Here is an 11,907-nt window from a genome sequence, read left to right as displayed (position 1 = left end):
GCTACAAGATTTTAAATCTATCAGTGATTATAATTCTGCTATGTTCAGAATTATTTCCCAATTGAAACTATGTGGTGATAATATTACTGATCATGATATGTTGGAGAAAATTTTCACCACTTTTCATGCCTCGAATATGCTCCTGCAGCAGCAATATCGAGAGATGGGATTTAAAAAGTATTCTGAACTTATCTCACATCTTCTTGTAGCCGAGCAACATAATGGGCTATTAATGAAAAACCATGAAAGCCGACCTACTGGTTCTTGTCCATTCCCTGAAGTGAATGAGACGAACTTCCACCAAGCTAAATGTGGAAGAGGGCGTGGCCCCAGTCGTGGTCATGGCCGTGGTCGGGGAGGAAACTCTAATCGTGGTAATAATAATGCACCAAAAAATCCTGATCACCACCAGCAGTGAAAAAGGAAGGAACAAAAGCATGAAGCGGTGCAAGAAGTAAAGCAAAAAAATGCATGCTATAGATGTGGAGGAAAAGGGCACTGGTCACGTACATGTCGTATGCCAAAGCACCTGATTGAGCTGTATCAAGCCTCCCTGAAGAAGACAAAGAAAAATGCTGAAGCAAATTTTATTTCTGAAGATAATTTAGACTTCATGCATTTGGATGTAGCTGATTATTTTGCACTCCCATAAGGAGAAACAAGTCATGTGATCGGTAGTGAATCTGTAAAAATGTAAATATTTTAATTTTTGTTGTTTGTAGTAGATAGTATGGTTATGTAATTGTTGTATATAAATAAAAGTTATGCTTTGATAATACTGTTTACTATCATATTTATTTTGTTTATGTCATTTTGAAGAATATGAATAATCTTCAAATTATGTTTGGATCAAAGACCAATCATGAAGATATTTGTGTAATTGATAGTGGAACAACTCATGCCATATTCAAAGATCAGAAATACTTTTCTTATTTGCATAAGGAAAAAGCAAATGTTTCTACAATTTCTGGTAATATAAGTTTGATTGAAGGCTCCGGAAAAGCTATTGTATTTCTGTCTAAGGGAACAAAACTTATTATAGACAATGCATTATTCTCCTCCAAGTCCCGAAGAAACTTGTTGAGTTTTATAGATATCCGCCGAAATGGGTATCATGTTGAGACAATAGATGAAATGAACGTGGAATATCTTTGTATTACAAAGAATATTTCTGGCCAGAAATGCATTGTAAAAAAGTTACCAACTTTATCTTCTAGCTTATACTATTCAAAGATTAGTACAGTTAAAGCACACTCTATCGTAAATCAGAAGTTTACTGATTCAAATACTTTTGTACTTTGGCATGGCCGTTTGGGCCATCCTGGATCAATAATGATGAGACGAATTACTGAAAATTCGAGTGGGCATCCATTAAAGAACCTGAAGATTCTTACAAATGATGAATTTTCTTGTGATGCTTGTTATCAAGGCAAAATGATCACTAGACCATCACCAATGAAGGCTGGCATTGAGTCCCCTACCTTTTTAGAACGTATACATGGGGATATATGTGGACCTATTCACCCACCAAGTGGGCTGTTTAGATATTTTATGATCTTAATAGATGCATCTTCAAGATCGTCTCATGTTTGCCTAATATCATCTCGCAACCTGGCGTTTGCAAAGTTATTAGCCCAAATAATTCGATTAAGGGCACAATTCCCAGATTATCCTATAAAGGCTATTCGCCTTGATAATGCTGGAGAATTCTCATCTCAAGCTTTTGATAATTACTGTCTATCAGTTGGAATAAAAGTTGAACATCCTGTAGCTTATGTTCATACTCAAAATGGCCTTGCAGAGTCATTTATTAAACGGCTGCAATTGATAGCAAGACCACTACTTATGAAAACAAAATTGCCCACTACTGTTTGGGGCCATGCTATCTTGCATGCAGCATCACTTATCCATCTCAGACCGACACATTATAATAAATATTCTCTGTCACAATTGATTTTTGGTCATGAACCAAATATTGCCCATCTACAAATTTTTGGATGTGTTGTATATGTGCCAGTAGCACCACCACAGCGCAGTAAGATGGGCCCCCAAAGAAGATTAGGAATATATATTGGGTTTGAATCACCCTCTATTATTCGCTATCTTGAACCATTGACGGGAGATTTATTTACTGCTCGATTTGCAGATTGTCGATTTGATGAAATAAATTTCCCACAATTAGGGGGAGAGAAAAAGGAAATCAAAAGAGAAATTGTGTAAAAAGTTTCATCATTATCTCACTTTGATCCACGTACCCCTATATGTAATCAGGAGGTCCAAAAAATCATCCATTTACAGAATATAGCAAATCAAATGCCAAACGCATTCACTGATTTTGAAAAGGATAACTAAGTCGCATATCCCTGCAGAGAATGTGCCTATCCGAATTTACATCCAAACAGGACCATCTACTAGCATGAGAGCTAGTGAACCTAAAGCACGCCTGAAGTGTGGTAGACCTTTGGGTTCTAAGGATCGAAATCCTAGAAAAAGAAAATCGACAAATGATCAAAATGATATTATGAAGGGATCTCCTGAAGAGACCCAAGATCTGATTAGTTCTGAGATTCCTGAAGAAATCAATGAACCCAAGACTCAAGTGAGTGAGGAACTTTTAATAAGTTCTACTGGTGATGGGATTAATTTAAATCGATCTGAAATAGTGGTGGATAATATTTTTGCATATAATGTTGCACTTAACATTATGCAAGATAATGAGAATCTTGAACCCCAATCTGTCGAAGAATGTCGACAAAGATCCGATTGGCCAAAGTGGCAAGAGTGAATTCAATCGGAATTGAAGTCACTTGCTAAAAGAGAGGTTTTTGGACCAGTAGTCCAAACACCTGCTGGTATAAAGCCAGTTGGTCATAAATGGGTTTTTGTGCGAAAAAGAAATGATAAAAATGAAGTTGAAAGATACAAGGCCCGCCTTATTGCACAAGGATTCTCACAACGACCCGGAGTCGATTATGAAGAAACATATTCACCAATTATGGATGCCATAACATTTCGATATCTCATCAGTTTAGCCTTACGTGAAAGGCTTGAAATACATCTAATAGATGTGGTTACAGCTTATCTGTACGGGTCACTTGATAATGAAATTTACATGAAAATCCCTGAAGGATTTAAAATGCCTGAAGCATATTCAAAATCTCGGGAAATGTACTCAATCAGATTACAAAGATCTTTGTACGGTTTAAAGCAATCTGGGCGCATGTGGTATAATCGCCTCAGTGAATATTTGCTGAAAGAGGGTTACATAAATGATGTTATTTGTCCATGCATTTTTATAAAGAAAATGGCTTCAGAATTTGTTATACTTGCTGTTTATGTTGATGACATAAATCTTGTTGGAACTCCAGAAGAGCTCCAAAAGGCAATTGAATATCTTAAGAAAGAATTTGAGATGAAAGATCTTGGAAAGACAAAACTTTGTCTTGGTCTGCAAATTGAACATTTAGCAGACGGGATCTTTATCCATCAATCTGCCTATACAGAAAGGGTCCTAAAACGCTTTTACATGGACAAAGCGCACCCATTGAGTACACCAATGGTTGTTAGATCACTTGAAATGAATAAAGATTTGTTCCGACCTCCAGAAGAGGATGAGGAACTCCTTAGTCCCGAAGTACCCTATCTCAGTGCAATTGGTGCACTAATATATCTTGCTAATACTACAAGGCCTGACATAGCATTTTCTGTTAATTTACTAGCAAGATATAGTTCTTCTCCTACACGGAGACATTGGAACGGGATTAAGCATATTGCGATATTTAAAGGAAACTCTTGATATGGGTTTGTTTTATGCTAACAAAGATAGTGCAGATCTTGTTGGTTATGCAGATGCAGGTTATTTATCTGATCCCCATAAAGCTAGATCTCAAACCGGGTACGTGTTTACATGTGGAGGTACTATCATATCATGGCGCTCCACAAAACAATCTATTGTTGCTACTTCTTCAAATCATGCTGAAATAATAGCTATTCATGAAGCAAGTAGGGAATGCGTATGGTTGAGATCAATAATTCATTTTATTCGAGAAAAATATAGTTTGAAATGTGAGAAAAGACCCACAATTTTATACGAAGACAATGCGGCATGCATAGCCCAATTGAAGGGAGGATTTATAAAAGGAGATAGAACGAAGCACATTTCACCAAAATTATTCTACACACACGATCTTCAAAAAAATGGTGACATTGATGTGCAACAAATCCGTTCAAGTGACAATCTGGCAGATTTATTCACTAAATCTTTACCAACTTCAACTTTTGAGAAGATGGTATACAAGATTGGAATGCGGAGACTCAAATATTTGAAACAAGGTTTTCATGAGGGGGAGTGAAATACGCGATGTACTCTTTTTTCCTTACTAAATTTTTTTCCCACAGGGTTTTCCTTATAAGGTTTTTAATGAGGCAGCTAGCAATGCGTATTACTAAATATGTGTACTCTTTTTCCTTCACTAGGACTTTTTCCCACAGGGTTTTTTCCTAGTAAGGTTTTAACGAGGCACAATACCTTTTAAATGAACATCCAAGGGGGAGTGTTATGAAAATTATTATATTGTGGATGTCCATTTATTACTCCGCTATAGATAATCTTCCTGAAGAAGATTATCCATTTAGTACTCTGTTGAAGTTTATCTACAAGCAGCTGATGCAGGCAGGTTGCAAGCAGCTCAATGAAATGACTTGCAGCAGCTTCTTATTAAACAGGCAGGTTGCAAGCAGCTCATGCAGACAGCTTACAAGCAACTAAAGAAAAGCCTTGCAGCTGCTTCCTTTCTTCTATAAATAGAGGAGTCTTCAGTTCATTATGTACATAAGTTTGAAGTCAGAATAATATATCAGTTTCTCTCTATACTTGTCTTTACTTTACAGTCTTTATTTTATAATAAAATCCAGTATATTTTTAAACTGTTGAATTGTAGAAAGATGTTTGGTCAGTTGGCCTTGTATTTACTAGCCAAAAAGTGTAAGAATATATACATATACATATACATACATTAAACTGTTGAATTGTAGGAAGATGTTTGGTCAGTTGGCCTTGTATTTGCTAGCCAAAAAGTGTAAGAATATATATATATATATATATATATATATATATATATATATATATATATATATATATATGTATATAACGCCATTAATACAAAAAATAAATATATATCGATAATTATTTTTAGAAGCAACTAAAAATATACATTTCTCTTTATTTTAATTGTTTAATGATTGATCTTAATGGCCAAGGACCGGACTGCAGGGTACTATATATGACCTCTGTCCAAAATTTTAGATCTTTCTTTTTCTCCCTTTGTTTGATGGATTTAAGACCGACGGTGTAAGTTTTTTTATATTATCGATAAATTTTAATTTGTGATAATATGTTAATTATCATTTTATCAGATTATTAATGAATACTTATTAAGAGATTGACCTATAATTACCTAATAGTAACTTATTTGTGTAAATATGTTTTACGCCCTAAATATGTAAAACTTAAACTCGATACAGGAGCAAGTACATTTTCATCCATATCTTTCTTCCATCTCTCCTCTCCAATATAATCCTCGATCAAACTTGTGTTCCCCATGCACTATGAAATGATGGTCTTTTCTTTGCCTATCGTATGTATCATCTTGGCTTCGTCCCGAATCAAGGAGGTATTCTGACGGACACATGCGTATAGGGAGGCCGACGACTACATAAACTAAAAGACTGCGATTGTTTTTTAATGTGAAGTTTCATGAACAGCATGTACTCGATCAAACTTGCGTTCCCCATACACTATCATGAAATGATGATCTTTTTTTTTGCCTATCGTATGTATCATCTTGTCTTCGTCCCGAATTAAGGAGGCATTGTGGCGTACACATGTGTGTAGGGAGGCCGACGACTACATAAACTAAAAGACTGATTGTTTTTTAATGTGAAGTTTGATGAACAGCCTGTAATAGCACAACTCTTGTCTTAACATGTCCAATGGAGAAATTTAATTGTAATTAAGTACGTTTCAAGTCATTATTGTTCAGTCGTAATCAATAAAAGGACAGTCACTTTAACAATCGTATTCTCAAAACTAAAAGTCATTTCGTGTTTAAATAGGTACATCTTCACTTACACATGAATTTTGATAGAGTGAAGAAAAATTCCTGTAAAATTACTCTTGGTACACTGACCGTACCTCAAGGCTCAAGCCGACTCTTAGTTAAAAGTTTCGGGTTCGAATCATGCATGAAATAGCATTTATTAGAAAATATTTTACCCTTTAATGTAAGACTTTTGTGCGCAAATTCAAGTTTAATCTTGCCCAATATGAATACTGAATAACGACTATCAAATCGACTTATTTGGTTGTTTACTTGGGCCTTCTCAACATCATGAAACTAGGTTAAAATAGCACTAGCTAGCCAGTTTTCGGACTGTTAACTAAAAAATAGCCAACATTTGTAAAGTCATTGAAAAATAACCATTATTTTGCTAAAATACGGAAAGTTCCAGCATAATATGTGGGATTATGGAGCTCATGCGTATAAATTTCCAGCATATTATGTTGGAACTCCAGCACACGCATAGTTCCAGCATAATATGTGGATCATGAAGTTCTTGCGTATAAACTTCCCGCATATTATGTTAGAACTCCAACACATTATGAAATTTCAGCACATTATGCTGGAAGCTCATATGCAAAAAATACGAATTCAAGCTTATGCTGGAATATTTTCGAATTTTTAAAGGTATTTTTATTTAGATTTTATCTTTACATAAAAAAGAAGTGACTAAATTTCGATTACTTTTGAAACTGTAGCTATTTTTTAATTATCAGTTATAAATGTAGTTATTTTTATTTTTTTCCCTGAAACTAGTAAGAAGATGTTACACCAAGCTGAACAATAAAAAAAAATAATTATAATAATAATTATAATATTAATAAAACTTAATGGCACCGCCATTTGGCAAGTAGACTTGAAAATTATTTTTTTCCCACATTGGAAGTCATAAAAGATCAGATAATTGATGAATCTGGGGACACAGCAATACTACCAACTTTAACTTTAGGTTGTGTATATCATATCTGATTCTGCTATCCATATAGCGGCTATCTAAGAAATATGTATGTGCCACGTATAAATAATAATGGTGTCTGATTATTTCACGAAATAACTGCTACCTCCTATGTAATTCTATCTTTCAAGGTGTAAGTAGATCGAAAAAAATCACCTTACGTTTTTTTTATCTCTATAGGAATTTAAGCCTTATTCTCTAGTGATTTTGTTGACCGCTAGGCCTATTCATTACTTTGTTGAGCGCTAGGCTACACCCTTAAATGCATACGAATATATTAACATCCCTTTGGTTCTCTCCAGAAAGTGAACTATTTCCATTTGATATATTTGGAGATACGATCAAACATATCGAAACTTGTCTCTTCCTCTTGTCCTACCAAGATTTTTTTTTTTTCATTTAAATTCTGGAATTTGTAAGATGATCAAACATCTGACACACAGAATCTTATCAACTCAGATTTTATTTCAATTATTTATGAATTCCATGGTCCCCTATTTCCCTGATTGAAATGATAATGCATGTATGAAAGTTTCAGACCTTTTCTACCATTTTTCAGTATTTATAACAGATAAAAAAGGACCACTGATGAGATAGGCCACCTTGCAATTAACAATATCAAGATTCCAGATTTTATTTCTCTACAATAACAAGACAACTGATCCAGTGTTCACTAATATGCAACAACAACAACAACAACAACAATAAACCCAGTGAAATCACACAAATGAGGTCCGGAAAGGATAGTATGTACGCAGAACTTACCTCTACCCTAGGAGGACATAGAGGTTGTTTCCGATAGACTGTTCATTAATATGAAGTAACTAAAAAAGTTTTTTATGTAAAGAATGCTTTGGAAGAAAAGAAGTGTGTAACTTCATTTACTTTTCCCAGGCCATACAATTTTCAGGTTCTTTCACATGGAATGAACAAGAATATAACCATCCCCTCCCCCTCTAGCTCCAAAACAAAAGATTCAAGAAGCAAAACATCAATTCTTGATTCTTCATTTGTTGTTGTTGATGGGAGAACGTCAATCTCGTGGAACAAATTCACTCTCGTGGCAGCCGATTGTGTCACTTATATAAAAAGGAGGTGAATGCACCATTAATAAAAACTCATCTTGGACTTACTGTACAGGATTTCACTGATAACTACTTGATGGGGGTGTCGCGCAATGTGAAATAGGAAGAGCTCTCGATGCAATAGCTTCTCGGATGTTTTTCTTTCCCCAACACAAAAAACATAGTCACCGCACATCAATCCCCCAACAACGGGTAATTTTAAGCATTTGGTATCTATAACGAGTTCAAGGTTCTGCTTTCATCTGGCATGCTGGCAAAGAACCTACAAACAAAGATGTTTGAGATTATTAGAGAAGCTGATGCTAATTCAGAGAAGAAAAATCATGCAGGAGCATTAAATTACCACTTAAATCTTCACTAGATAGAGGTATACTTGAATTTAACCCCATTTGAACAATATTATGTAGCTCATTATCCCATACACTCGGTCCCTGGATTATACAAATTAATGCAAATGGTTAGTCAGACCACCGATCAAGATTGCTTATGCTACAATAGTCCAAAGAATCATGCATAAGCCAGCATTACAACTTGCATGTTATATTCCTCAAGAATATGATCACTACAACCTAAAGCACTCATACAGGAATCACAAATGTTACCTCAGATGAAGGATCCTTGTATTCACTAGGCCCACCACTAGTAGCAGCTAAATGGGGAGTGATAGCTCTACGAAATGCATCACTAGGAATTCCATAACCAGGCTGTGGTGGATGTAAGGGAGGATACTGCATGGTCATATCAGGTGGAAAAGCGAACGAAGATGAAGGACCTGCTCGAGACTGGAGGATCTGCAACAAAAAGGTATATATTTATCTCAAGCATTAGGAGGAAACTTATCCACAATGTTCAGCTACATGTCATTCTCAGAAGAGTGAACTACTTACATTTTTGGCCAGGAGCCCATCAATATTAAAATCAAGCTGTGGGTTTACTGTTGCAAGCTTCATTGAGAGGAACTGAAATAAAAAGGAGTCTAGTCATCCTTAAGCACAGACTAAAGGATAAGATACGATACGAGTGCGGCGGAAATTTAGGAAGATCCGAGCAACATAGATTATAATACAGATTAACAAAAACATTTAGACCAATCAAAAGCTAGAGTTCACATATTAGTAACTCGAACGCATGTATTAAGAATTCATTAAGACTACATATTATGCAGCCACCAGGATAATCAAGACAGCACTATGTGAAGCAATTAAATCATCAATAAAAATTTTGAAATTGGGGGGGCTTCTGAAGGAAAACAGGCATAGTTATTAACGTGAAAAGTGATATTGGGAAAAATGTGAAGAAAAATAAATTATTAATTGCATACCTCAACCTGCCTTTGCAGAGACTGTACATAGTTAATGATTTCATCCAGCATTACAGCTTTGCCCGTGACCTGCAAAGTCACCACCTCTTTCTCTAGTAATTTAAGACAGAAAATGCCTACTAAAATTTCTAATATATGATACACCATTGCTAGTTGATTCCAATAATACCAACCTTGTTGCAACCAGGTACAAGATCCTGAAGAAACTTCATCCGTTCGCTAATTTTCTCCCGCCTTATCTGTAATCAAAATCACTTAAAGTCAATCCCAAAACAGATAAACTATGAGATTCCATAACTTATAAGTTTTAATATGAAGTCTTACTCTTTCTGCAAGACTATGGCTATTTGTTGCCTGGCCTCTTCGAGCTCGAACATGTATGTAATCTTCTTTTGTTGGATCTGACGCTTGAGACCCCTGTTTAACATTCTTTCCGCCGGACTTGCCGGTAACTGAATTCAAGTTTTGTTCCCCTTTCTGAATTTCAATTTGATCCTTACCAGATTCAGCCAGTGGCTGCTGTGGTTCAGTATCCTGCCAAAAAGACAGAGAACTTTCAACAAGGAACTATCTTGTGGACAATCAAACAAAATATACCAACAATGTCCTACCTTACCACCTCTTTTCCTTTTCTTTGAGCCAATGTTCTTTCCATAAGACTCCTCACCTGCACCATCCATCTCTTCTTGACGGCCGCTACATTCGGCCTCACCAGACTCATTACCAGAGACTGCAGCTACTTCATCAAAATTTTCACTCTTCTTCTCATTTTTGAGGGGGCTTCTTTCTGTGCCCCTATGGTCAACAGTTAAAGAAACATCCTTGGAACTTTCAGCCACATTACTCAAATGCTGCTTCTGAGCAGAAGGTGATTTCAACCCATTACTTGCTAAAACCTCTTGAGGACCCTGCATTGGTGGGGGTCCCCTGTAGTAAGGATTCATCGACTCGGGCAAGCTAAAAGGGTTCATCATGTCACCAAAGTTCCCCCCACTAAAGCAAGAAAACCTTGCAGCTCTTTCAATAAAACCCGAATCAGCCGGAAACTGAGCTAAGCTTTGAGGGAGCATCATAGGAGCAGGAGGTAAAAACATTCCCCCTTTCAACATTGCATTTGGAGTCCAATTAGAACCGAGTGTTACCAATGGATTTGAAGTGCTAGGATTTATTTGAACATTAGCATCACAAAAGCCTAAGCTCGGCGAATTGGTAGGCTGATCCCAAGAAGTAGGGCAAAATGAATCAACCATTTGATTGTTACTTTGAATCATCCCCATAGATACATTAGTCAAATTGCTCCCACTTAATTGCCATTCTGAGGAAACATTTGGTGACTGATAGTTCATAACTTCTTCATTATTCCTCTTTTCTGGTTCACTATCATTGTTGCTAGCTATATCCATATTTTGAAAGTGTAGCAAATTTACCCAAACCTAAGAAAAACTCCTCTTTTACCACACCACAGCACTTTTAAGTATCAAGAAAAAAACCTAAAACATTGAAATTCAACATGCTGGATACTTAAAAAAGTTCTCATTGTCCCTTATTTGACTGTCTTCAACAAAGATCAAGGCTTTTCTTTATATCCTAACTTTTGAACCAAGACTAAGTTAAAAAAACAAAATAAAAAATATTAAGAGAATTACATAAAAACCCAAGTATCAAAAGTTCATACAAAAAAAAAGGAAACAACTAGTTCCAAAGCATTTCACAAAATCCCAAGCACCCCACCCCCCCCCCCCCAAATGTTCAAGAAAACACAACCCCAGTTCAACAAAGAGCTCAAAAAAGTGTTTCAGAAGCAGTAAATTGAACAAAGTCGTTAACTTGGAGCATCATAAATATAACTCATTTAAGGTAAAAACCCTAGTCAGAGTAAAAGTGGGTGAAGAGGAAAAAGATACCTTAGTTCAGATTGTGTACTACTTTTGGTACTCTAGTACACCATTCTTGAACTTGAACAGCTTTTTTTTACTGAAGGGAAGGGATAAAAATCAAATCTTTTAACTTTTTGGCTACTGTTTTTCTTGAAAGAGTTATTTACAGTTAGTTTCTATATTGAAAAAAACAAAATAAACGGGCAATAAAGATATATAAAGAGATAAATTGAAAAAGTAGAGTCAAAAGGGTCCAAAGAGGAGAGGAAAAGAAGTAGAAATTTGGGTATTTGAGGAAACCGAAAAAGAAAGATTATTAACTTAGGTCCCCTCCTGCATTTATACCCACGCCTGCATTAAAAAAAAGAGCTCTTTGAATGATTAACCACCGCCTCTTCTACTGCTAATCAAATTAAGTATTCAAAGAAAACATTAGTAGTAGTAATTTATAAAGATGGAGTAAAATTGGATGTACGAAGTATTTTGTATTTATGTAACGTTTGGGAAGGATCGCGCTCCAAGTAATAATGTAGACAACATATTTTAATAT

At 35.6% G+C, this 11,907-nt stretch overlaps 1 protein-coding gene across 3 annotated transcripts; it reads right to left on the bottom strand.

The window, feature by feature from the left end:
- Positions 1-7,855: 7,855 nt before the first annotated feature.
- Positions 7,856-11,650, bottom strand: LOC104090156 (transcription factor bHLH49). 3 transcript variants are annotated; one of them, XM_009595208.4, is made up of 9 exons: positions 11,385-11,650; positions 10,092-10,928; positions 9,805-10,014; positions 9,654-9,719; positions 9,481-9,549; positions 9,047-9,118; positions 8,762-8,950; positions 8,503-8,590; positions 7,856-8,421 (listed from the first exon to the last, which is right to left on the bottom strand). In XM_009595208.4, the coding sequence occupies exons 2-9, from the start codon at positions 10,881-10,883 to the stop codon at positions 8,384-8,386; spliced, it is 1,524 nt and encodes a 507-aa protein (XP_009593503.1). In that variant the 5' UTR covers positions 10,884-10,928; positions 11,385-11,650; the 3' UTR covers positions 7,856-8,383. The 3 variants fall into 3 exon arrangements, with proteins under 3 accessions (XP_009593503.1, XP_009593504.1, XP_009593502.1); XM_009595209.4 differs by having other exon boundaries at positions 10,092-10,913; XM_009595207.3 differs by having other exon boundaries at positions 10,092-11,650.
- Between the last annotated feature and the right edge of the window lie 257 nt (positions 11,651-11,907).

This window comes from Nicotiana tomentosiformis, chromosome 10, assembly GCF_000390325.3.
Source record: "Nicotiana tomentosiformis chromosome 10, ASM39032v3, whole genome shotgun sequence".
In the NCBI taxonomy this organism is placed as follows: domain Eukaryota; kingdom Viridiplantae; phylum Streptophyta; class Magnoliopsida; order Solanales; family Solanaceae; genus Nicotiana; species Nicotiana tomentosiformis.
Note: the sequence above shows the minus strand (reverse complement) of the source record. Positions and strands in the feature narration are given on the sequence as shown.